The 27,951-nt window shown below is 45.6% G+C and overlaps 1 protein-coding gene across 1 annotated transcript; it reads left to right on the top strand.

The window, feature by feature from the left end:
* rlbp1b (retinaldehyde binding protein 1b) lies at positions 1-27,782 on the top strand. Its single transcript, XM_061722391.1, has 8 exons — positions 1-99; positions 5,260-5,298; positions 6,920-7,048; positions 13,017-13,221; positions 13,887-14,065; positions 17,015-17,173; positions 18,945-19,055; positions 27,461-27,782. The coding sequence occupies exons 2-8, from the start codon at positions 5,287-5,289 to the stop codon at positions 27,587-27,589; spliced, it is 924 nt and encodes a 307-aa protein (XP_061578375.1). The 5' UTR covers positions 1-99; positions 5,260-5,286; the 3' UTR covers positions 27,590-27,782.
* Positions 27,783-27,951: the final 169 nt, after the last annotated feature.

Raw genomic sequence — 27,951 nt, 5'->3', positions numbered from 1 at the left:
AGCCTCGGCCAGCTGCTGCTGCACACCTGCTGCTGCACACCTGCTGCACACCTGCTATACACCTGCCTCACACCTGCTGCACACCTGCTGCACACTCAGGTAGGACCTCACACCTGCTGCACACCTGCTGCACACCTGGCTCAGGTAGGACCTCAGAGCCATCTGGGAGATTTGCGAGGCCCTGTGCGAAACGGCCGGCGGGGGCCCTCGCGTGCACGAGCGGGCGCAAGCGAAATTTTTGGGTATTTTTTTTTATTTTTTTAATTTCCCTTAGAGTCCCACAATGGGGAAATTCTTTCTCTGCATTTGACCCATTTTCTAGTTGAACTAGTAGCAGTGGTCGCCATGCAAAGGGCACGGCGCCCGGGGAGCAGTATTTGAGGTCGGATCGGGTGTCTATATGCGCAATTGTAACTCTCCAATGATCAAAATACTGGATACTTCCCCTGCCTCATCATCATCTCTTGCCTGGACGGGGGGCCCCACGGCTGCTGGAGACCCGGTCGGATCGGTGATTTTTGTAACAAATGTATCAAACAAACCTTTCAGAGAGGCATTAAACTCTTCCATTTTCTTTAGTTCTTTTCTTTTTTCATCCCCTGATGGAAATTTCCTGATTCTATCTCGTTCTGGGGGAGGACCAGGTTCAAGCCCCTGGATTGCAACCAAAAGTCAACCACCTTGGGCCCCTGAGCAAGGCCCTTAACCCTTACTGCTCCCCGGGCGCCGTGCCCTTTGCATGGCGACCACTGATACTAGTTCAACTAGAAAATGGGTCAAATGCAGAGAAAAAGAATTTCCCCATTGTGGGACTCTAAGTGAAAAAATTATTATTATTATTATTCTCTCGACATTGTGTGACAGTTTGTTCTAACTCCACCGTCTGGATCAGATCTGGATCAGAGCAGCTTGTGTCTGCGCTTGGTCTGATCAGTTGTATTGAACAACAGACACATATATTTATTGATATGCACAGACTAGTACACATTTAGGTCTGGAATGGAACGTGACTGTTGATATTTATAAGGGAAAAAACGAAAAAAAAATTGAGAAAAACCCCCCAAAAAAACGGCCCTTAGCGCGAACCCCCGTGCGGTCGCACGGTTCGCACACCCCTTGCGGCGGCCCTGCTCACACCTGCCTCACACCTGCCTCAGGTAGGACCTCACTGCAGCTCTCTCAGGAGGTGGAACGGGACCTTATTCACCTCTGACACCAGGGGAACCATCGTTTATTTATTTATTTTTTAAATATTTTTATCCCGGTTTTTTCCCCCATTTTATCACCCAGTGCTCCTACCTAACAGTCCTGGGCATTGCTCCCTCTGCCAACCCCGGGAGTTCCTGCACTGAGCTCAGGTCTCCTCCTTATCCTGAGGAGTGAGCAGCAGCATCTTTCACTAGATCCTCCCCACCCCATCTGTTCCCCGGTTGGCCAGAGGGGGCAGTAGAGCCCAGGACTGTGTGTATGTTTTTGTGAGGGTAGCTCCCATTAGCTACCCAGGGGAACACGGGGAGAACATGCAAACTCCACACAGAAAGATCCTTTCACCAACCCCACCCAGGGTGTGGGTGCTGAAGTCATGGGGGAACTAACACGCACTTCAGCACCCACAGCGTCCCTTCCTTCTTGCTGTGAAGACGGCTGCACTACCTGCTGCGCCACCGTGTCCCTGTGGTAACATTTATGATGTCCTATTGATCCATTAGCTGCAGTTAATTTCATTAAAACTGTCCGACCATCGCGGAGACGCAGACGGGGAATGCGCTCTCCAAAGCATCGTTGATAATTATACTAGGCAAGTTTATTTGTGTAGCACAATTCAACACAAGGTAAATCAAAGTGCTTTGAATCAACATTCAGTTAAACAGTAAATAACTAATAAAATGATAAGAAAAGAGGTAAAATAATAAAAAGCACAAATTGTTAGAAAGTAAGGGCAGTAGAGTACAGCAGGTACATCTCATTTTTACAATGGCAAAAATTACGTTACGCTCAAAACGTACAAAGAACCTCAGGGGTCTGGGAGCTTCATAGGAACTAACAGATCCAGATGAAGCTCAGGGGTCTGAGGTCCAGAACATCATTATATATATATATATATATATATATATATATATATATATATATATATATATATATTCAAGTAGCCTCATAGTTGTATCAACATCTGCATCTGACTGTTATATTAAAAAAGTACATATTTGCCACTTAACATGTGTAACTTCAATTAAACATATTTTTTCTCTTAAAAATAAAATAGATTTTATTTTATTTTTCAAATGCTATCTTATTTTATTTCTCTACCAGCAGTTTGAATTTCCCCTTTTCTTTGTTAATTGTCTCAGCACATTTTTATAATAAATGAATATAAACATTGGTGAGCCTGAAACGATATTTAGTTTTAATTATGTTCATTGTGGAGAAAGCTGCTTCACAGCTGTATCTGGACCCAAACATGTTTAAGATGGTCAGTTTATTTTCTGTGACTTCAGTTCAGACTTGAGTGAATATGTTTGATGAAAAACTTTGTGTTTTGTTTCAGTGGCGTTTCACTTTTGCACTTTGAACGCCACGGTCTCTGAACGTATGAGACACTGGTTTTGTCCCAGTGGGAAGACTGAACAGGATGAATCTGTCCATTCCGGGTTGAACTTCCCTTTCCACCTGTTAGGCTTCTCATCTCTGTATATACAGTCAAGCTAATTACCGTATTTTTATTTTATTTTTTTAATTTTATTTATTAACATACAGTGCAAACGATGACAAAAGACAGCATCAGTATGTGTGTGTGTGTGTGTGTGTGTGTGTGTGTGTGTGTGTGTGTGTGTGTGTGTGTGTGTGTGTGTGTGTGTGTGTGTGTGTGTGTGTGTGTGTGTGTGTGTGTGTGTGTGTGTGTGTGTGTGTGTGTGTGTGTGTGTGTGTGTGTGTGTGTGTGTGTGTGTGTGTGTGTGTGTGTGTGCCGTGTTTGAGTGTAAATAAGGTGATGAAAGTAGATACATAAATTGAGAATATTGATTCGAGAGTGAACAAATAAATAATTAGCATATAGAGTGGTGTAGCATGATATCATATAAATATAGCATAATAAATATGGTAATATCCTAATATAACATAATTTGTATAAAATATTATAACATATAACCAAATTATATCACCATACTATTATATATAACAATATAATACTATAGTTTAACATCCCAAGAGATTTCATAACTTAATATAATAATATGAAACAATATATCATGATAATGCCAGAAATAATTATTAGAGTTAGAATTGGTCATTTATGTTTTGCAATGAGGGGAATTGAATGAACTACCGTATTTTGACGATCATACGGGCGCCGTGTGGAAAGACGCACCCTCAGTTTTGTGTCATTTCTGTATTTAAAACACACACACAGCGCACCGTGTGGAGAGGTCCCGTCTACACACACGGAGCACCGCCTTACAACACACACAAGCACACAAGTGTGCATATTTAAAAATAGAGCGGGAACAAAACTTAGTTTGATTGTACTTTATTTAAGATATTACATTAATCAGTTGTCAGGACTCAGCGCGTCAGGTTTCATCCGAGCCTGATCAGCTGAGACGGGCAGGAGCCCGCAGCTCTCTGGTCGCGCTGCAGCCGAGTCTTTCCGATGCTTTTGAGAAAGCCCGACCAGTCCAGTCCAGCAGACACGACAGCCCTGCATCTACATGTACAATCCTGCAGCAGTAACGACGGAGCCGCCCGAGCGGCACCGACCTCCCCGGCCGCGGGGACCATGGATGTATTATATAGAACTGGATGGTACATTGAAAATGGCCGCCCATTCATTTCAATGCATTTTGCTCAGCCAGCACATACGCCGAAAACATTTCAGACTTCCGGTGGTCCAGGACCATTCAGGTCTCTGTAGACCAGCAGTAGGATTTTAAACTCCAGTGTAGAGATTTCATGAGCGGTGGAATGTGGTCCAGTTTCCTGGTGTTTGTTTGACTCAAAGCTGCTGCTAATCAACCAAAACACTGAGCAGGTAAACCTGCTGACCCGGAACAGCCGATGCCAAATATAGAAGCTCGGGGCGGAGGGAGGATGGAGGGAGGATGGAGGGAGGATAATAATAATAATAAACTTTATTTATATAGCACCTTTCCTGTCATAGAATGCAACTCAAAGTGCTTTACATGTCAAGAGAAGATAAGCAAAGCAAGCAAATAAAAACAAAGCAGCTTTAAGACAGTGAAAAAAACAATATAGCAAACAGAATAAAACCAACAATAAAAGCAATAGCAAAGAGTAGAACAGGCATGGCAGTAAGCATAAATACGGTCACACACAGGTAAGAACAAACCTTTAAAATTCAACTAAAAGCAAAAGTAAAAAGGTGGGTCTTGAGCTTTAAATACCTGTCTAAGGTGCACTGGAAGTTTATTCCAGGCTGTCGGGCCGTAGAAGCAGAAAGCTGCCTCGCCATGTCTTTTAGTTCCATCCTCTTAGGCACTTGGAGCAAACCAGCGGTTGTGGACCTGAGACGGCCTGGGACATATCTAGGTAGGCAGTCGAGGAGGTAGGAAGGTGCTAGTCCATTTAAGGCTTTATAAACCAGTAAGAGAATTTTAAAATCAATCCTAAAAACTACTGGAAGCCAATGTAGTGAGGCTAAAACAGGGGTAATGTGTTCTCTCATTTTGGTTCTGGTTAAAATTCTTGCTGCTGCATTCTGGACTATTTGAAGCCGGTCTGACGTTTTTTTTTGGTAACCCACAAAATAGTGCATTGCAATAATCGATGCGGGAGAAAACAAATGCATGGACCAGTGTTTTTGCATCAACCAGAGACAGATATGATCTAATGCGTGCAATATTTCTAAGGTGAAAGAATGCGGTTTTGGTAATGACATTCATATGCGCATTGAAATTTAGGTCAGAGTCAATGATAACCCCCAGGTTCCTTACTGTATGGTTATTTGCTACAGTTAGGTTACCAACTCTGTTTTTAATTAATTATTTCTGCTCATTGGAGCCAACTATGAGAACTTCAGTTTTGTCCTCGTTTAATTTGAGGAAATTTTCACTCATCCAGCATGTAATGGTAGAGAGACAGGTCAACAATGGATCAAGGGCAGAGGGGTCGTCCGGAGCTACGGAGAGATAAAGCTGAGTATCGTCAGCATAAAAATGAAAGTGGAAATGGATGGAGGGATGATTAATGTGCCGTCAGTCGCTGTTTTATCAACTCAGAATAACAAGTTTCCTCTTTTGTTTCCAGACTGAAGAAAGTTGATCTGCAGAAGAGATGGCTGTAGTGGTGAGTACACACACACACACACACACACACACACACACCCCAGGTCAGATTTAGCTGCAGATCAACATTTTCTCCCGAAGCTCTTTGACGCCGTCAGCAGCTAATATCTGGCCCCCTGATCTCTGGCCCCGCCCCCTAATACATGGCCCCGCCCCTTAATTTCTGGTCCCGCCCCCTAATATCTGGCCCCGCCCCCAGGAATCTGCTTTTCCTGGACTCATGTGACGGAGATTACCGAACACTGAGGTCCATTGATCCGCCGGTGCAGCTGGTTCTGGGTCAGGCGGGTCGTAAACGGGTCATGGGACGGAATCAGGCTGGAACGGGACATTCCGATTCAGAGAAACTTTATTCATCCCCGAGGGTTAATTCAGGACAACTAAGCAGCAATACAAGACAGTAAATCTGCTCAGCTGCCGGCCGGTCGACAACGAGCAGCGAACCGAAACCGGAACAAGCAGAGAAAGGATGACATTGGGGGTGGGAGGAGGGGAAAAAAGGCATCTTCACACTAGTGTATATACACAGTGAGAAAGTGCAAAAACCACCTCAGCACAGAAAACACATGACAAATTTAACATCACCATCACAGACTTATAGCCGGGAAGGCGTTGAGATGGGGGAGGTGGTTATCGGTAAGTGTGTGTAGCGATGAGTCCATGAACTTCGCTCAGAGCTGCTCTCAGCCAATGTCCTTGATGTTATCAGACGGCTCGGTCAGTTCTGAAACAGGTCCACAGATGTTCCTGAGAGGGGAGGGTTAGTGGGGGCAGAGTCACCTTGTTTACATTCCACCAGGGAGATTGTGACCAGAGCGATCGGCCAAACCGCCCTGTCAAGGTCAGATTATAGAATCAACAATTATATTGAAAACAGGAGGAGCAGTAATTTTCCGTCTGCCTTCCCATGTTTATGATGTTTACGATGTTTCCGATGTTGCCTATGTTTATGACGTTTCCGATGCTTCCGACGTTTATGACGTTTCCGATGTTTCCGATGTTTACGACATTTCCGATGTTTCCTATGTTCATGACGTTTCCGATGCTTCCGATGTTTCCGATATTTACGACGTTTCTGATGTTTCCGATATTTACGACGTTTCTGATGTTTCTGATGTTTCCGACGTTTCCGATGTTTTACATGTCCGACGTTTCCGATGTTTCCAACGTTTCCGATGTTTACGACCTTTCCGACATGTCCGACGTTTTACGACGTTTCCGATGTTTCCGATGTTTCCGACGTTTACAACGTTTCCGATGTTTTACGACGTTTCCTATGTTTATGACATTTACGATGTTTATGATGTTTCCTACATTTCCAATGTTTCCTACATTTCCTTTTTTTTGGGCTCTAGTGGCCCTTTATTGGAGATGCAGACTGGAAAGGGGTAGAGAGAGAGAACGGGGAAGACACGCAGCAAAGGTGCGCGGGCTGGATTCGAACCCGCGACCGCTGCAGGAGGAGGACTGTAGCCTCAGTATATGAGCCGCCGCTTAACCCACCGCGCCACCGAGCGGCCCGCAATGTTTCCTACATTTCCAATGTTTCCGATGTTTCCGACATTTCCGACGTTTCCAATGTTTCCGATGTTTCTGACGTTTCCGATGTTTCTCGTCCCCAGAGTGGAACGTACCGCATGGTGTCGGAGGAGGAGCAGGCTCTCCGGGCCAAACTGGAGCGTCTGACCGTCAAGGACCACGGGCCCGTGTTCGGACCCTGCGCTAGCGTCCCGGACCACACCCTGCAGAAGGTGCTCACCGGGTTACTGTTGCATTATGGGTAGTCAGTACCGGACCACACCCTGCAGAAGGTGCTCACCGGGTTACTGGTGCATTATGGGTAGTCGGTACCGGACCACACCCTGCAGAAGGTGCTGACCGGGCTTACTGGTGCATTATGGGTAGTCAGTACCGGACCACACCCTGCAGAACGTGCTCACCGGGTTACTGGTGCATTATGGGTAGTCAGTACCGGACCACACCCTGCAGAAGGTGCTCACCGGCTTACTGGTGCATTATGGGTAGTCAGTACCGGAGCACACCCTGCAGAAGGTGCTCACCGGGTTACTGGTGCATTATGGGTAGTTAGTACCGGACCACACGCTGCAGAAGGTGCTGACCGGGCTTACTGGTGCATTATGGGTAGTCAGTACCGGACCACACCCTGCAGAACGTGCTCACCGGGTTACTGGTGCATTATGGGTAGTCAGTACCGGACCACACCCTGCAGAAGGTGCTCACCCGGCTTACTGGTGCATTATGGGTAGTCAGTACCGGACCACACCCTGCAGAAGGTGCTCATTTACTGGTGCATTATGGGTAGTCAGTACCGGACCACACCCTGCAGAAGGTGCTCACCCGGCTTACTGGTGCATTATGGGTAGTCAGTACCGGACCACACCCTGCAGAAGGTTCATCCAAATTTCAACTTTTTTCTCTAAATTTCAACTTTTTCATAAAAAATTCAACTTTTTCATCAAAATTTCAACTTTTCTCTCAAATTTTCAACTTTTTCATCAAAATTTCAACTTTTTTCTCTAAATTTCAACTTTTTCATCAAAATTTCACCTTTATCTCAAAATTTCAACTTTTTCATCAAAATTTCAACTTTTCTCTCAACTTTTTTCTCAAAATTTCACCATTTTCTCAAAATTTCAACTTTTTGATCAAAATTTCAACTTTTCTCTCAACTTTTTTCTCAAAATTTCACTTTTTTCTCTAAATTTCTACTTTTTCATCAAAATTTCAACTTTTTTCTCAAAATTTCTACTTTTTCATCAAAATTTCAACTTTTCTCTCAACTTTTTTCTCAAAATTTCACCTTTTTCTCAAAATTTCAACTTTTTCATCAAAATTTCAACTTTTTTCTCGACTTTTTTATCAAAATTTCCACTTTTTCATCAAAATTTCAACTTTTCTCTCGACTTTCTTCCACCCTTCAAGGCACCCAGAGCTTTACATAGATCATTATTCACATCATTCACCACTCACTGGTGGTGGTAGCTACGTTTGTAGCCACAGCTGCTACGTTTGTAGCCACAGCTGCTACGTTTGTAGCCACAGCTGCTACGTTTGTAGCCACAGCTGCTACGTTTGTAGCCACAGCTGCTACGTTTGTAGCCACAGCTGCTACGTCTGTAGCCACAGCTGCTACGTTTGTAGCCAAAGCTGCTACGTTTGTAGCCACGGCTGCTACGTTTGTAGCCACGGCTGCTACGTTTGCAGCCACAGCTGCTACGTTTGTAGCCACGGCTGCTACGTTTGTAGCCACGGCTGCTACGTTTGTAGCCACGGCTGCTACGTTGGTAGCCACGGCTGCTACTTTGTAGCCACGGCTGCTACGTTTGCAGCCACAGCTGCTACGTTTGTAGCCACGGCTGCTACGTTTGTAGCCACGGCTGCTACGTTGGTAGCCACAGCTGCTACGTTTGTAGCCACAGCTGCTACGTTTGTAGCCACAGCTGCTACGTTTGTAGCCACAGCTGCTACGTTTGTAGCCACAGCTGCTACGTTTGTAGCCACAGCTGCTACGTTTGTAGCCGCAGCTGCTACGTTTGTAGCCGCAGCTGCTACGTTTGTAGCCCCGGCTGCTACGTTAGTAGCCCCGGCTGCTACGTTAGTAGCCCCGGCTGCTACGTTAGTAGCCACGGCTGCTACGTTAGTAGCCGCGGCTGCTACGTTTGTAGCCGCGGCTGCTACGTTTGTAGCCGCGGCTGCTACGTTAGTAGCCCCGGCTGCTACGTTAGTAGCCACGGCTGCTACGTTAGTAGCCACGGCTGCTACGTTTGTAGCCGCGGCTGCTACGTTTGTAGCCGCGGCTGCTACGTTAGTAGCCACGGCTGCTACGTTTGTAGCCACGGCAGCTACGTTTGTAGCCACGGCAGCTACGTTTGTAGCCACGGCTGCTACGTTTGTAGCCACGGCTGCTACGTTTGTAGCCACGGCTGCTACGTTTGTAGCCACGGCAGCTACGTTTGTAGCCACGGCTGCTACGTTTGTAGCCACGGCTGCTACATTTGTAGCCACGGCTGCTACGTTTGTAGCCACGGCTGCTACGTTTGTAGCCACGGCTGCTACGTTTTGCTTCTTGGGTTAACTATAGTCAACTCACATTAACTACAGTCAACTCTGGTTAACTTGAGTCAACTTTACGAGGGCCAAACGCACGGCTACGGCCTCAGTTGAAGAAAACGGCTTCAAGTTCAGAAACGATTCAAATTCACAAACTCAAAACGAGGAACAAAAAGAGGAACGTGGTGCAAATGAAAAAACCTGCTGCAAAAGACAAAGACAGATGCAGCTTCATCAAACGCTGCAAATAGAGAAACGATGCAAAGCACAAAACGATATAAAACCAGAAACATCTTCAAAAGAAAAACGCTTCATAACCGGTTCCCAAACCTGCAGGGGGCGCTCTGGGCCGAGACGAACCGCTGACTGGACCTCCGTGTTTACGTCCATGGTTTTTTTTCTTTTTAATTTTCTTTATTATTATTATCCTCACATCTTACATTACACAGCTGATGTACAATTGGTTTACAATTTAGTCAGGGAGAAAGAAAAACGTCAGCATGTCAAAACATAGCTGTTGCCCTATAGTTGTAATGTTGAAAGAAACAAAACCTGCGTATATTTATATTTTTTAAGGTAAAACGAACAAACAGAACTAACTAAAGACAAACAAACACACACAAAAAAAAAAAAGGGGAACAATGATGAATCAAAACGGGATGTATGGGCTTGTAACAGCGACTTAATTCAGTTGCAGGGAGACCAAACTACGATATTATAAGGGTTTGGATACACACACTTAAAATGATGTACGTATAAAACACATGAAACCTGGCAGTCCATCAAACCAACAGAGAAATGACCGAGAAAGTAAGTGAGTGGAGACAAGTAATTCAGTTTCTAGATAATTGTGACTTTTGTATATAGGAAACCCATTTTGACCATGACCTTGTGAATTTATCCATTTGTAGCCGAAGTGAGAAAGTAATCCTTTCCATTTTATATATTTCATTGACAATCAGTCCATTCCTCCATTGTGGGGGGGTCAGGACGAGCCAGTGACGTGTGATGGTTTTCCTTCCAGCAGAAATCAGTGCACCAAATAGATATTTGTTGAGATGCCCTGTGAGAAAATTAGTTTCTCCCAGAATAAAAGTTTTGAAATGATATGGTATTTTCATATGAAACATGTTTTCTAATATTTTGTGCATCTCTAACCAAAAACTTACAATTACTGGACATTCCCAAAATATATGCCAATGGTATGGGGGTATTATTGTTCCAATATTATTTGTGTGTGCGTATCTCAATCTGTGTGTGCGTAAAAAGATTTGTGTGTCTGTATTCAGATTTGTGTGTGCGTAAAAAAAGATTTGTGTGTCCGTATTCACATTTGTGTGTGTGTATAAAGATTTGTGTGTCTGTATTAAGATCTGTGTGTGCGTAAAAAGATTTGTGTGTCTGTATTCAGATTTGTGTGTGCGTAAAAAGATTCGTGTGTCTGTATTCAGATTTGTGTGTGCGCAAAAATCAGCCGGGAGCTCTCGATTGGTTGTCTTTGCACACGTGGATTTTGACACACTTCTGCCGCGGCAAATCTGTAAAAAGATCCGTGTGTAAAACGATTTGTCCGTATCTTTTGCTTTGCCCTGAGCTCGGACTCACAGGCTCACGCCAGGCTACAGTAGCAATGCAGCCTTCACACCACTAGCGTTTTAATTATAAAACTTTTATAATAGATCCATGACCACTAGTCGGCGCGTAGCTGTCAGTCAGTACTTTACCTGCAGCAGTTCTATCGGGTTTCTGAACATATTATTAGACATCGTTTGGACTTTTATACTGCATGCAAACACCTGAACCCCATCTACTTCGGACCTATGTCGGACACTTAGTAATCGGGTTGCATATGGAGTAAGATAACTTCCAAAAAGATGTGTTCATGTTATAACTATTCGTATTCATAATGATAAACATTTGTATGTAAATAAAAAAGTGGTACTCAAAATGCTGCTGTCACACACATGAGTCTGATAAATTATTAGGGTAAGAGTAAGAAATTAGGTAAGAAATTGACCTTTTACGTCTCATTTATTCATTCACACACGCACTAATATATTTGGGAAACAGTTAGGCACCAAATATAATATATTTAATTTTCTCAGATGGCAAAAATAAGAACTTTATTGATCCCACATACTGTAGGAGTAATTCATGTCATATTAGAGAACAAGGTAGTGCCGAAAAACAATATATAGCCTATCCCCCCTCACAAAAATAAGAAAAATATATATTTTCTCATCAACAAAGCATATTTTACATAAACATATTAAAACATTTTCAAGTAACAAAATAACATATTTGAACAATTCTTCAATTTTTTCAGTTCTTTTATTGTCTGAAAAATGGTTCAAATGTGTTATTTTGTTATTTGAAAAAATTTAAATTTGTTTTGTTGATGAGAAAATATGTTTCTCTATTCTTATTTTTGTGAGGGAGGATAGATTATTGTTTTTTTTTCAGCACTACCTTGTTCTTTATAGCTGATATAAAATGAATTACTCCTATGTGGGCAATAAAGTTCTTATTTTTGCCCTCGGAGAAAATTAAATATATTATATTTGGTGCCTAACTGTTTCCCAAATATATTAGTGCGTGTGTGAATGAATAAATGAGACGTAAAACGTACATTTCTTACTTAATTTCTTACTCTTAACCTAATAATTTGTCAGACTCATGTGCGTGACAGCAGAATTTTGAGTACAACGTTTTTATTTACATACAAATGTTTATCATTACGAATACGAATAGTTATAACATGAACACATCTTTTTGGAAGTTATCTTACTCCATATGCAACCCGATTACTAAGTGTCCGACATAGGTCCGAAGTAGATGGGGTTCAGGTGTTTGCATGCAGTATAAAAGTCCAAACGATGTCTAATAATATGTTCAGAAACCCGATAGAACTGCTGCAGGTAAAGTACTGACTGACAGCTACGCGCCGACTAGTGGTGTGAAGGCTGTATTGCTACTGTAGCCTGGCGTGAGCCTGTGAGTCCGAGCTCAGGGCAAAGCAAAAGATACGGACAAATCGTTTTACACACAGATCTTTTTACAGATTTGCCGCGGCAGAAGTGTGTCAAAATCCACGTGTGCAAAGACAACCAATCGAGAGCTCCCGGCTGATTTTTGCGCACACACAAATCTGAATACAGACACACGAATCTTTTTACGCACACACAAATCTGAATACAGACACACAAATCTTTTTACGCACACACAGATTGAGATACGCACACACAAATAATATTGGAACAATAATACCCCCATACAATGGTTTGCATCCCGGCTCCCACACATTCTCCAACATTGTGAATCCCCTCCTGCAAAGTGAGCTTTCTGTTTAGGGGTTACAAAAAATCTGATTAAACATTTCCATGCAAATTCTCTCCATGTGTGCGAGTTGGTGCATTTCCACTGAAACTCACAACAACTTTACCACTCTTCCTTGGGAATTTCAAAATTACCTTCCTTCTCCCAGTTATCTTTAATGTAGTCTGTGGAGTAGGTCTTTTTAATTTACATCCATGGTTTAAACACAGCGGGAACGGTAATGTGATGTTTATCTGACTGTATTTATATACGACCCGGTTCTGACCCGGTTCTGACCCGGTTCTGACCCGGTTCTGATCCGGTTCTCTCCAGGCCAAGGACGAGCTGCAGGAGACGGATGAGAAGCGCGTGTCGGCGGTGAAGGAGCTGCGCGGGCTGATGAAGGAGAAGGCCGACGGGGGGGACGAGCTGGCCCAGGGGGTGAAGGACGCCTTCGGGGACAAACCCGACGCCCTGCTGGTCCGCTTCATCCGGGCCCGGAAGTACGACGTGCCCCGGGCCTTCGACCTCATGAAGGGTGAGTCCCAGCGCTCCCCCGACCCGCTCTGACCCCCCTGGTGCATCTCTGAATGCACAACACCGGATCCTGCAGCGTGGGAGTGAGAGGGGCAGGGTAACGGCCCGGACAGACGGGGGAGAGGTGCCACTGTTTGGCTTAAGGTTTTTCTCCCACTAGGGGAGTTTTTACCTCCATTGTTTATGTAATAACTGCTCGGAGGTTTATGTTTATGTTCATGTTCTGGATCTCTGGAAAGCCTCTAGTCCAGAGGTCGGCAACCCAACATGTTTTAGAGCCATATTGGACCAAAAACACAAAAGAACAAATATGTCTGGAGCCGCAAAAAATGAAAAGTCTTAGAATGAAGGGAAATGGCGAAATGGCGAGAAAAAAGTCGAATGTCGAGAAAAAAGTCAAACTTTAGAGAAAAAAATTGCAATGTTGAGATTAATGTTGAAGTACAATCTCAAGAAAAAAGTTGCAATGTCGAGAAAAAAGTCAAAATATCGAGATTAAAAAGGGAAGGAAAAGGAGGAGCCACTAGGGCGGCGCTAAAGAGCCACATGCGGCTCTAGAGCCGCGGGTTGCTGATCCCTGTTCTAGAGACAACTTTTGTTGTATTAGACGCTATATAAATAGAATTGAATTGAATTCCCCCCCCCCCCCCCCCCCCCTCCCTGCAGGGTACGTGCGGTTCCGGAGAGACTACCCGGAGCTGTTTGAGAACCTGACCCCGGAGGCGGTACGCAGCACCATCGAGGCCGGATACCCGGGAATCCTACACAGCCGGGACAAGTACGGCCGCGTGGTGCTGCTGTTCAACATCGAGAACTGGGACTACGAGGAGATCACCTTCGACGAGGTGGGGGGGCCGCCGGGGCCGCCGGGGAGGCCGGGGGGGCCGGGGGGGCCGGTCTGGAGCCCCAGAACTGGTCCCTGTGGGACTACGGTTGTCCTGGAGCCCCAGAACTGGTCCCTGTGGGACTACGGTTGTCCTGGAGCCCCAGAACTGGTCCCTGTGGGACTACGGTTGTCCTGGAGCCCCAGAGCTGGTCCCTGTGGGACTACGGTTGTCCTGGAGCCCCAGAACTGGTCCCTGTGGGACTACGGTTGTCCTGGAGCCCCAGAACTGGTCCCTGTGGATTCCAAATATTATAAAATGGTCATTGGACCCTCTTAATAATAATAATAACTAGAAAATTTCATGAAATTTTGATATGGGCATGCCCTACCGCCCATTCGTCCCCTCTCGCTGCTTTGGTTTGGGGCTGTAGTGGTTGTGTTTAGGGCGGTTCTATGTCAGTTTGAGGTGTTTACGGTTGTATTGCATTCATTCCTGTGCTCCCAATAGCTATTAATGGGGCGCGCTTTTTGGTATCCAGCATCGCCACGGTAACGCTTTTGACTGAGAAAAGTAATGCCCATCGAGGCACGATGGAGACGCATCCAACGATATGTGCCATGCATGGGTGCACGTTCCGGTTCAGGCTACGTTAACGGATAGGTTTTTTTTCACCATGGTAAAAAACCCCATCCGAATGAATGGGGCCATTTGGCCTGGATTTTGACAAAAAAATTCCTTAAATCCCAGCTTCATGAAATTTGAATATGTTGAAGTCCACAGCGTGCTGAGTCGGGGAACATTTGTACGATGTCTCTACAAGAAAGCAACAAGAAAGTTCTTAAGTGAAATTCCTCAATATTTTCTTAAGAACCGTCTTAAGAACTGTCATTTCTTACGAATTTCTTATTTTTCCTACTTAAGAACTTCTTAAAATATGTCTGTATCCGAAATGGCATTAAGTACTACATGCTACATACTGCATCAGTATGTACTGTATACTGCATACTGCATACTACATACTGCATCAGTATGTACTGTATACTGCATACTGCATACTACATACTACATGCTGCATCAGTATGTACTACATACTGCATACTACATGCTACATACTGCACCAGTATGTACTGCATACTACATACTACATGCTGCATACTGCCTCAGTATGTACTGTATACTGCATCAGTATGTACTACATACTGCATACTACATGCTACATACTGCACCAGTATGTACTGCATACTACATGCTACATACTGCATACTGCACCAGTATGTACTGCATACTGCATACTACATGCTGCATACTGCCTCAGTATGTACTGTATACTGCATCAGTATGTACTACATACTGCATACTACATGCTACATACTGCACCAGTATGTACTGCATACTACATGCTACATACTGCATACTGCACCAGTATGTACTGTATACTGCATACTACATGCTACATACTACATGCTACATACTGCATCAGTATGTACTGTATACTGCATCAGTATGTACTGCATACTGCATCAGTATGTACTGCATACTGCACCAGTATGTACTGTATACTGCATACTACATACTGCATACTGCATCAGTATGTACTGTATACTGCATACTAAGTACTACATGCTACATACTGCATCAGTATGTACTGTATACTGCATCAGTATGTACTGTATACTGCATACTACATGCTGCATACTGCACCAGTATGTACTGCATACTACATGCTACATACTGCATCAGTATGTACTGCATACTGCACCAGTATGTACTGTATACTGCATACTACATGCTACATACTACATGCTACATACTGCATCAGTATGTACTGTATACTGCATCAGTATGTACTGCATACTGCACCAGTATGTACTGCATACTGCATACTACATACTGCATACTGCATCAGTATGTACTGTATACTGCATCAGTATATACTGCATACTGCATACTACATACTGTATACTGCATCAGTATATACTGCATACTGCATACTACATACTGTATACTGCATCAGTATGTACTGCATACTGCATACTACATACTACATACTGCATCAGTATGTACTGCATACTGCATACTACATGCTACATACTGCATCAGTATGTACTGTATACTGCATACTACATGCTACATACTGCATCAGTATGTACTGCATACTGCATACTACATACTACATACTGCATCAGTATGTACTGCATACTGCATCAGTATATACTGCATACTGCATACTACATACTACATACTGCATCAGTATGTACTGTATACTGCATCAGTATATACTGCATACTGCATACTACATACTACATACTGCATCAGTATGTACTGCATACTGCATCAGTATATACTGCATACTGCATACTACATGCTACATACTGCATCAGTATGTACTGTATACTGCATACTGCATACTACATACTGCATCAGTATGTACTGTATACTGCATACTACATGCTACATACTGCATCAGTATATACTGTATACTACATACTACATGAAGGATTCAGTAGCCGCTCCAGCAGACCGTTCACACAGCTGTAGCAGCCAAGTATCCCAGAATTATATTATATTATATTTATATTATTATTATTATTCATTTCATTCTATTCAGTCATGCACCTGCAGCGAGACTTCACTACACCAATGCTCCACAATACTGCCGGTCTTTGTTTGTTCAAATGTGTTGAAAAAGGTGATATTAGAGTTTTACCTTTTCACAGAAGAAACTTTAAGACAGGTCAAGTTGGTCTTAAAGTTAAGAAAAAAGTTAATAACAAATTTGAGAACTTTTATTTCAAGAATACCATTTATTCTTGAGTTTTTTCTTAAGAAGAAACCTAAGAAGAAAGTTGAGAAAATACTTAAGAACTTTTTTGGAGAATACGACTTCTTGTCTTTTTTCTTCTTAAGACTGAACTTAAGAAAAAAATGACACTTTTTTATTAAGAATGTTTTGTGACTCCGGCCCAGATCCTGAGGGCGTACTGCGTGATCCTGGAGAAGCTGCTGGAGAACGAGGAGACGCAGATCAACGGCTTCTGCATCATCGAGAACTTCAAGGGCTTCACCATGCAGCAGGCGTCGGGAATCAAACCCACGGAGCTGAAGAAGATGGTGGACATGCTGCAGGTGGGGGGGGGTTTCTGGTGGGTGGGGTGGGTGGGGTTACCAGGACCACTCAGGACATACACATATATAAAGGCTAGATGACTCATCCGCGCTGCTGCCAATGGAGAGCGACGTCGTCACACGGCGGCCATCTTGCCACAGGAGAGCTCGCTCACTTTAACATCGTGTTTAATGGAGCATGTACTGCAAAACAACCATAACTTACTCAATTCTCAACAGATTTTCAAACAGTTTGGTTTATTGTGTATATATTATGACATTATAACATGTGTGTATATAAATACACACGTTATAATGTCATGATATAAATACATCATAATGTAATAATATATAAACATGTTATAATGTCATATGAATACATGTTATAATGTATATATATATATATATATATATATATATATATATATATATATATATATATATATATATATATATACATACATACATACATGTTATATGGTAATAATATATATATGTATATATGTTATAATGTAAATATAAGTATTACTAAGAATACTATAGAAATATTCATTTAATATTTAATATAAATACCATGTCATGGCTATCTGTTTCTTGTTATTTTCATATAAAAGTAGGTTGTTCAATGTTTATAATTATTCACAAGTATGCAGTATCATAACTACATCTCTGACGTTCATAACAAACCAAACTGTTTGAAAATCTGTTGAGAATTGAGCAAGTTAAGGTTGTTTAAGCAGAACAGGCTCCATTAAACACAATGTTATGAGTGAGCGAGCTCTCCTGTGGCAAGATGGCCGCCGTGTGACGACGTCGCTCTGCATCATGGATCTATTATAAAACTGGATGGGACGTCAAAAATGGCCGCCCATTCATTTCAATGCATTCTGCTCAGCCAGCGCATCCGCTGAAAAAATCTCTGACTTCCGGGTTTACTTCCGCCTTATGCGGCCCAAAGAGCATGCTCAGTTGAGTCACCTCCCATGATGCTCTGGGGCCTCCCATCATGCCCCGGGGCAATGACGCGAATATTAATATAATATGTATTAATATAATATCTTAATTAATGTATATTATTACATGTATAGTATTACATATATTATTAATGTATTAATATAATATAATTACATAATATATATTAATATAATACATGTATAGTATTACATATATTATTAATGTATTATATAATATAATTACATAATATATATCAATATAATACATGTATAGTATTACATATATTATTAATGTATTAATATAATATAATTACATAATATGTATTAATATAATATCTTAATTAATGTATATTATTACATGTATAGTATTACATATATTATTAATGTATTAATATAATATAATTACATAATATATATTAATATAAAACATCCGTGGAATGCACGGACACGGCTGTGACGTCAGCCGTGACGTCACGCCCAGAAAGAGACTTTTCTTTGACTTTTCTGGCCGTTATAAAACATTTTTGACGGATATAAAGTCCATGACTTAAAAATATAGAATACAAAGATTAGTAATGTGCGGTGATTACAGCTGGAGGTTCCTGTGAACAGTTTTAGAGGACGATCTTTTACTATTGCGGTCTATGGGAAAAAAGCTTTCTGGGCCCCATGGGATTTTTGGTTGCAGTACCGCGGCTGGACACTGGGGGGAACCGGCGCTGCTGAGTGGGAGACCCGGGGGCTGCTCTGCAATGGCAGCAGCGCGGACGAGTCATCTAGCCTTTATATATGTCTATGGTCAGAACCACTCAGGACCTGCTCTCTCTCTGTCCCCCCAGGACTCGTTCCCGGCCCGGTTCAAGGCGGTCCACTTCATCCACCAGCCCTGGTACTTCACCACCACCTACAACGTGGTGAAACCCCTGATGAAGGGCAAGCTGCTGGAGAGGGTGAGACCTCCCTCTCCCCTTTATAGACCTCCCTCTCCCCACTCTAGACCTTCCTCTCCCCACTCTAGACCTCCCTCTCCCCACTCTAGACCTCCCTCTCCTCACTCTAGACCTCCCTCTCCCCACTCTAGACCTCCCTCTCCTCACTCTAGACCTCCCTCTCACTCTAGACCTCTCTCTCCCCACTCTAGACCTCCCTCTCCCCTTTATAGACCTCCCTCTCCCCACTCTAGACCTCCCTCTCCCCTTTATAGACCTCCCTCTCCCCACTCTAGACCTCCCTCTCCCCTTTATAGACCTCCCTCTCCCCACTCTAGACCTCCCTCTCCCCACTCTAGACCTCCCTCTCCTCACTCTAGACCTCCCTCTCCCCACTCTAGACCTCCCTCTCCCCACTCTAGACCTCCCTCTCCCCTTTATAGACCTCCCTCTCCCCACTCTAGACCTCCCTCTCTCCACCCTAGACCTCCCTCTCCCCACTCTAGACCTCCCTCTCCCCACTCTAGACCTCCCTCTCCTCACTCTAGACCTCCCTCTCCCCACTCTAGACCTCCCTCTCCCCACTCTAGACCTCCCTCTCCCCACTCTAGACCTCCCTCTCACTCTAGACCTCCCTCTCCCCACTCTAGACATCCCTCTCCCCACTCTAGACCTCCCTCTCCCCTTTATAGACCTCCCTCTCCCCACTCTAGACCTCCCTCTCCCCACTCTAGACCTCCCTCTCACTCTAGACCTCCCTCTCCCCACTCTAGACCTCCCTCTCTCCCTCTAGACCTCCCTCTCACTCTAGACCTCCCTCTCACTCTAGACCTCCCTCTCCCCACTCTAGACCTCCCTCTCCTCACTCTAGACCTCCCTCTCCTCACTCTAGACCTCCCTCTCCTCACTCTAGACCTCTCTCTCCCCTTTATAGACCTCCCTCTCCCCACTCTAGACCTCCCTCTCCCCACTCTAGACCTCCCTCTCCCCTTTATAGACCTCCCTCTCCCCACTCTAGACCTCCCTCTCCCCACTCTAGACCTCCCTCTCCCCACTCTAGACCTCCCTCTCCCCACTCTAGACCTCCCTCTCCTCACTCTAGACCTCCCTCTCCCCACTCTAGACCTCCCTCTCCCCACTCTAGACCTCCCTCTCACTCTAGACCTCCCTCTCCCCACTCTAGACCTCCTTCTCCCCACTCTAGACCTCCCTCTCTCCCTCTAGACCTCCCTCTCACTCTAGACCTCCCTCTCACTCTAGACCTCCCTCTCCCCACTCTAGACCTCCCTCTCCTCACTCTAGACCTCCCTCTCCCCACTCTAGACCTCCCTCTCCCCTTTATAGACCTCCCTCTCCCCACTCTAGACCTCCCTCTCCCCACTCTAGACCTCCCTCTCCCCACTCTAGACCTCCCTCTCCCCACTCTAGACCTCCCTCTCCTCACTCTAGACCTCCCTCTCCCCACTCTAGACCTCCCTCTCCCCACTCTAGACCTCCCTCTCACTCTAGACCTCCCTCTCCCCACTCTAGACCTCCCTCTCCCCACTCTAGACCTCCCTCTCCCCACTCTAGACCTCCCTCTCCCCACTCTAGACCTCCCTCTCACTCTAGACCTCCCTCTCCCCACTCTAGACCTCCCTCTCCTCACTCTAGACCTCCCTCTCACTCTAGACCTCTCTCTCCCCACTCTAGACCTCCCTCTCCCCACTCTAGACCTCCCTCTCCCCACTCTAGACCTCCCTCTCCCCACTCTAGACCTCCCTCTCTCCACTCTAGACCTCCCTCTCCCCACTCTAGACCTCCCTCTCCCCACTCTAGACCTCCCTCTCTCTCTAGACCTCTCTCTCCCCACTCTAGACCTCCCTCTCCCCACTCTAGACATCCCTCTCTCTCTAGACCTCTCTCTCCCCACTCTAGACCTCCCTCTCCCCACTCTAGACATCCCTCTCTCTCTAGACCTCTCTCTCCCCACTCTAGACATCCCTCTCCCCACTCTAGACCTCCCTCTCCCCTTTATAGACCTCCCTCTCCCCACTCTAGACCTCCCTCTCCCCACTCTAGACCTCCCTCTCCCCTTTATAGACCTCCCTCTCCCCACTCTAGACCTCCCTCTCCCCACTCTAGACCTCCCTCTCCCCACTCTAGACCTCCCTCTCCCCACTCTAGACCTCCCTCTCCCCACTCTAGACCTCCCTCTCCCCACTCTAGACCTCCCTCTCCCCACTCTAGACCTCCCTCTCCCCACTCTAGACCTCCCTCTCCCCACTCTAGACCTCCCTCTCCCCACTCTAGACCTCCCTCTCCCTCTAGACCTCCCTCTCCCCACTCTAGACCTCCCTCTCCCCACTCTAGACCTCCCTCTCCCCACTCTAGACCTCCCTCTCCCCACTCTAGACCTCCCTCTCCCCACTCTAGACCTCCCTCTCCCCACTCTAGACCTCCCTCTCCCCACTCTAGACCTCCCTCTCTCCACTCTAGACCTCCCTCTCCCCACTCTAGACCTCCCTCTCCCCACTCTAGACCTCCCTCTCCCCACTCTAGACCTCCCTCTCCCCACTCTAGACCTCCCTCTCCCCACTCTAGACCTCCCTCTCCCCACTCTAGACCTCCCTCTCCCCACTCTAGACCTCCCTCTCCCCACTCTAGACCTCCCTCTCCCCACTCTAGACCTCCCTCTCCCCACTCTAGACCTCCCTCTCCCCACTCTAGACCTCCCTCTCCCCACTCTAGACCTCTCTCTCCCCACTCTAGACCTCCCTCTCCCCACTCTAGACCTCCCTCTCCCCACTCTAGACCTCCCTCTCCCCACTCTAGACCTCCCTCTCCTCACTCTAGACCTCCCTCTCCTCACTCTAGACCTCCCTCTCCCCACTCTAGACCTCCCTCTCCTCACTCTAGACCTCTCTCTCCCCACTCTAGACCTCCCTCTCCCCACTCTAGACCTCCCTCTCCCCACTCTAGACCTCCCTCTCCCCACTCTAGACCTCTCTCTCCCCACTCTAGACCTCCCTCTCCCCACTCTAGACCTCCCTCTCCCCACTCTAGACCTCCCTCTCCCCACTCTAGACCTCCCTCTCCCCACTCTAGACCTCCCTCTCCCCACTCTAGACCTCCCTCTCCCCACTCTAGACCTCCATCTCCCCACCCTTCTCAAAATCTGGACTTTTTTCTCGACTTTTTCTCAAAATTCCGACTTTGTTTTCAAAATTTCGACTTTTTTCTCAAAATTTTGACTTTTTTCTCGACTTTTTCTTAAAATTTTGACTTTTTTCTCAAAATTTTGACCTTTTTCTCGACTTTTTCTCAAAATTTTGACTTTTTTCTCGACTTTTTCTCAAAATGTTGACTTTTTCTCAAAATGTTGACTTTTTTCTCAAAATTTTGACTTTTTTCTCGACTTTCTCTCAAACTTTTTTACTTTTATCTCAAAATTTTGACTTTTTTCTCGACTTTTTCTCAAAATTTTGACTTTTTTCTCAAAATTTTGACTTTTTTTCGACTGTTTCTCAAAATTCGGACTTTTTTCTCAAAATTTAGACTTTTTTCTCAAAGTTTTGACTTTTTTCTCGACTTTCTCTCAAACTTTTTTACTTTTATCTCAAAATTTTGACTTTTTTCTCGACTTTTTCTCAAAATTCCGACTTTTTTCTCAAAATTTTGACTTTTTTCTCAAAATTTTGACTTTCGCCACTCTAGACCTCCCTCTCCCCACTCTAGACCTCCCTCTCCCCACTCTAGACCTCCCTCTCCCCACTCTAGACCTCCCTCTCCCCACTCTAGACCTCCCTCTCCCCACTCTAGACCTCCCTCTCCCCACTCTAGACCTCCCTCTCCCCACCCTTCTCAAAATCTGGACTTTTTTCTCGACTTTTTCTCAAAATTCCGACTTTGTTTTCAAAATTTCGACTTTTTTCTCAAAATTTTGACTTTTTTCTCGACTTTTTCTTAAAATTTTGACTTTTTTCTCAAAATTTTGACCTTTTTCTCGACTTTTTCTCAAAATTTTGACTTTTTTCTCGACTTTTTCTCAAAATGTTGACTTTTTCTCAAAATGTTGACTTTTTTCTCAAAATTTTGACTTTTTTCTCGACTTTCTCTCAAACTTTTTTACTTTTATCTCAAAATTTTGACTTTTTTCTCGACTTTTTCTCAAAATTTTGACTTTTTTCTCAAAATTTTGACTTTTTTTCGACTGTTTCTCAAAATTCGGACTTTTTTCTCAAAATTTAGACTTTTTTCTCAAAGTTTTGACTTTTTTCTCGACTTTCTCTCAAACTTTTTTACTTTTATCTCAAAATTTTGACTTTTTTCTCGACTTTTTCTCAAAATTCCGACTTTTTTCTCAAAATTTTGACTTTTTTCTCAAAATTTTGACTTTCCCCACTCTAGACCTCCCTCTCCCCACTCTAGACCTCCCTCTCCCCACTCTAGACCTCCCTCTCCCCACTCTAGACCTCCCTCTCCCCACTCTAGACCTCCCTCTCCCCACTCTAGACCTCCCTCTCTCCACTCTAGACCTCCCTCTCCCCACTCTAGACCTCCCTCTCCCCACTCTAGACCTCCCTCTCCCCACTCTAGACCTCCCTCTCCCCACTCTAGACCTCTCTCTCCCCACTCTAGACCTCCCTCTCCCCACTCTAGACCTCCCTCTCCCCACTCTAGACCTCCCTCTCCCCACTCTAGACCTCCCTCTCCCCACTCTAGACCTCCCTCTCCCCACTCTAGACCTCCCTCTCACTCTAGACCTCCCTCTCCTCACTCTAGACATCCCTCTCCCCTTTATAGACCTCCCTCTCCCCTTTATAGACCTCCCTCTCCCCACTCTAGACCTCCCTCTCCCCACTCTAGACCTCCCTCTCACTCTAGACCTCCCTCTCACTCTAGACCTCCCTCTCCCCACTCTAGACCTCCCTCTCACTCTAGACCTCCCTCTCCCCACTCTAGACCTCCCTCTCCCCACTCTAGACCTCCCTCTCCCCACTCTAGACCTCCCTCTCACTCTAGACCTCCCTCTCCCCACTCTAGACCTCCCTCTCACTCTAGACCTCCCTCTCCCCACTCTAGACCTCCCTCTCCCACTCTAGACCTCCCTCTCCCCACTCTAGACCTCCCTCTCCCCACTCTAGACCTCCCTCTCCCCACTCTAGACCTCCCTCTCCCCACTCTAGACCTCCCTCTCCCCTTTATAGACCTCCCTCTCCCCACTCTAGACCTCCCTCTCCCCACTCTAGACCTCTCTCTCCCCACTCTAGACCTCCCTCTCCCCACTCTAGACCTCCCTCTCCCCTTTATAGACCTCCCTTTCCCCACTCTAGACCTCCCTCTCACTCTAGACCTCCCTCTCCCCACTCTAGACCTCCCTCTCCCCACTCTAGACCTCCCTCTCCCCTTTATAGACCTCCCTTTCCCCACTCTAGACCTCCCTCTCACTCTAGACCTCCCTCTCCTCACTCTAGACCTCCCTCTCACTCTAGACCTCCCTCTCCTCACTCTAGACCTCCCTCTCCCCACTCTAGACCTCCCTCTCCCCACTCTAGACCTCCCTCTCCCCACTCTAGACCTGCCTCTCACTCTAGACCTCCCTCTCCCCACTCTAGACCTCCCTCTCCCCACTCTAGACCTCCCTCTCACTCTAGACCTCCCTCTCCCCACTCTAGACCTCCCTCTCCCCACTCTAGACCTCCCTCTCACTCTAGACCTCTCTCTACCCACTCTAGACCTCCCTCTCCCCACTCTAGACCTCCCTCTCCCCACTCTAGACCTCCCTCTCCCCACTCTAGACCTCCCTCTCCCCACTCTAGACCTCCCTCTCCCCACTCTAGACCTCCCTCTCCCCACTCTAGACCTCCCTCTCCCCACTCTAGACCTCCCTCTCCTCACTCTAGACCTCCCTCTCCCCACTCTAGACCTCCCTCTCCTCACTCTAGACCTCCCTCTCTCCACTCTAGACCTCCCTCTCCCCACTCTAGACCTCCCTCTCCTCACTCTAGACCTCCCTCTCCCCACTCTAGACCTCCCTCTCCCCACTCTAGACCTCCCTCTCCTCACTCTAGACCTCCCTCTCCCCACTCTAGACCTCCCTCTCCCCACTCTAGACCTCCCTCTCACTCTAGACCTCCCTCTCCCCACTCTAGACCTCCCTCTCTCCACTCTAGACCTCCCTCTCCCCACTCTAGACCTCCCTCTCCTCACTCTAGACCTCCCTCTCCCCACTCTAGACCTCCCTCTCCCCACTCTAGACCTCCCTCTCACTCTAGACCTCCCTCTCCCCACTCTAGACCTCCCTCTCCTCACTCTAGACCTCCCTCTCCCCACTCTAGACCTCCCTCTCCTCACTCTAGACCTCCCTCTCCCCACTCTAGACCTCCCTCTCCCCACTCTAGACCTCCCTCTCACTCTAGACCTCCCTCTCCCCACTCTAGACCTCCCTCTCCCCACTCTAGACCTCCCTCTCCCCACTCTAGACCTCCCTCTCTCCACTCTAGACCTCCCTCTCACTCTAGACCTCCCTCTCCCCACTCTAGACCTCCCTCTCCCCACTCTAGACCTCCCTCTCCCCACTCTAGACCTCCCTCTCCACTCTAGACCTCCCTCTCCCCACTCTAGACCTCCCTCTCCCCACTCTAGACCTCCCTCTCCCCACTCTAGACCTCCCTCTCTCCACTCTAGACCTCCCTCTCCCCACTCTAGACCTCCCTCTCACTCTAGACCTCCCTCTCCCCACTCTAGACCTCTCTCTCCTCACTCTAGACCTCCCTCTCCCCACTCTAGACCTCCCTCTCCCCTTTATAGACCTCCCTCTCCCCACTCTAGACCTCCCTCTCCCCACTCTAGACCTCCCTCTCCCCACTCTAGACCTCTCTCTCCTCACTCTAGACCTCCCTCTCCCCACTCTAGACCTCCCTCTCCCCACTCTAGACCTCCCTCTCCCCACTCTAGACCTCCCTCTCCCCACTCTAGACCTCCCTCTCCCCACTCTAGACCTCCCTCTCCCCACTCTAGACCTCCCTCTCCCCACTCTAGACCTCCCTCTCACTCTAGACCTCCCTCTCCCCACTCTAGACCTCCCTCTCCCACTCTAGACCTCCCTCTCCCCACTCTAGACCTCCCTCTCCCCTTTATAGACCTCCCTCTCCCCACTCTAGACCTCCCTCTCACTCTAGACCTCCCTCTCCCCACTCTAGACCTCCCTCTCCCCACTCTAGACCTCCCTCTCCTCACTCTAGACCTCCCTCTCCCCACTCTAGACCTCCCTCTCACCACTCTAGACCTCCCTCTCCCCACTCTAGACCTCCCTCTCCCCACTCTAGACCTCCCTCTCCCCACTCTAGACCTCCCTCTCCCCACTCTAGACCTCCCTCTCCCCACTCTAGACCTCCCTCTCCCCACTCTAGACCTCCCTCTCCCCACTCTAGACCTCCCTCTCCCCACTCTAGACCTCCCTCTCCCCACTCTAGACCTCCCTCTCCCCACTCTTTGACTCGAAAATTTTGACTTTTTTCTCGACTTTTTCTCAAAATTTTGACTTTTTCCTCAAAATTTTGACTTTTTCTCGACTTTTTCTCAAAATTCCGACTTTTTTCTCAAAATTTTGACTTATTTCTCGACTTTTTCTCAAAATCTTGACTTTTTTCTCAAAATTTGGACTTTTTTCTCAAATTTCCGTCTTTTTTCTCGACTTTATTCTCAAAATTCCGACTTTTTTCTCAAAATTTCGACTTTTTTCTCAAATTTCCGACTTTTTTCTCGACTTTTTCTCAAAATTTCAACTTTTTTTTTCAAAATTTCAACTTTTTTCTCGACTTTTTCGCAAAATTTTGACTTCTTTCTCAAAATTTTGACCTTTTTCTCGACTTTTCTCAAAATTTTGACTTTCTCCTCAAAATTTTGACTTTTTTTCGACTTTTTCTCAAAATTCCGACTTTTTTCTCAAAATTTTGACTTTTTTCTCGACTTTTTCTCAAAATCTTGACTTTTTTTCTCATAATTTTGACTTTTTTCTCGACTTTTTCTCAAAATTTTGACTTTTTTCTCAATATTTTGACTTTTTTCTCAACTTTTTCTCAAAATTCCGACTTTTTTCTCAAAATTTTGACTTTTCTCTCAAAATTTTGACTTTTTTCTCAAATTTCCGTCTTTTTTCTCGACCTTTTCTCAAAATTGCAACTTTTTTTTCAAAATTTTGACTTTCTTCTCAACTTTTTCGCAAATGTTTTACTTTTTCTCAGAATTTTGACTTTTTTCTCTACTTTTTCTCAAAATTGTGACTTTTTTCTCAAAATTTCGACTTTTTTCTCGACTTTTTCTCAAAATTCCGACTTTTTTTCAAAATTTTGACTTTTTTTCTCAAAATTTTTACTTTCCCCACTCTAGACCTCCCTCTCCCTCTCGCAGGATGATTGACAGCCGCTGTCTTTGCTTTTCAGGTGTTTGTTCACGGAGACGAGATGGAAAGTTATTACAAGGAGTTCGACGCTGAAATCCTTCCCTCCGAGTTCGACGGAAAAGGTTCCAAGTACGACGGCAAAGCCACGGCGGCCAAGCTGTTCGATTAGACGTCCTGTTTCCCTGGCAACGAGGCTACACCTCCGTGTAATCAGACCCTTTAGAGCGGTGTAGCTGTGTGGGTGTAGCTGTGTGGGTGTAGGTTTGAATGAACGAGTGTGTGAGGAGTTCACAGATGACGCGTCATCAATAATAATGTCCAGAATGTACGATAAATGTACAATAAACTGTAAATAAACACAAGTTCTGGTCGTGTTCTTGATCTACATCCTACAAGAGCTTTACCTTCATCACTCAGTTCCGTTTTTAATTTATTTGAATGGAAATTCACAGCAAAGTCATCTCAGACTCCACATAAATGTAGTCCAGTTATAATCCAGTCATAGTCCAGTTATATTCCAGTTATAATCTT

Source organism: Cololabis saira, chromosome 5 (assembly GCF_033807715.1).
Source record: "Cololabis saira isolate AMF1-May2022 chromosome 5, fColSai1.1, whole genome shotgun sequence".
NCBI classification, from domain to species: Eukaryota; Metazoa; Chordata; class Actinopteri; order Beloniformes; family Belonidae; genus Cololabis; species Cololabis saira.
This window is presented reverse-complemented; position numbering and strand designations above follow the sequence as displayed.

Coding starts and splice junctions, on each gene's coding strand:
- rlbp1b (XM_061722391.1), top strand. Junction 7,049..13,016: donor CGGACCACACCCTGCAGAAG/GTGCTCACCGGG, acceptor GGTTCTCTCCAG/GCCAAGGACGAGCTGCAGGA. Junction 17,174..18,944: donor AGATGGTGGACATGCTGCAG/GTGGGGGGGGGT, acceptor CTGTCCCCCCAG/GACTCGTTCCCGGCCCGGTT.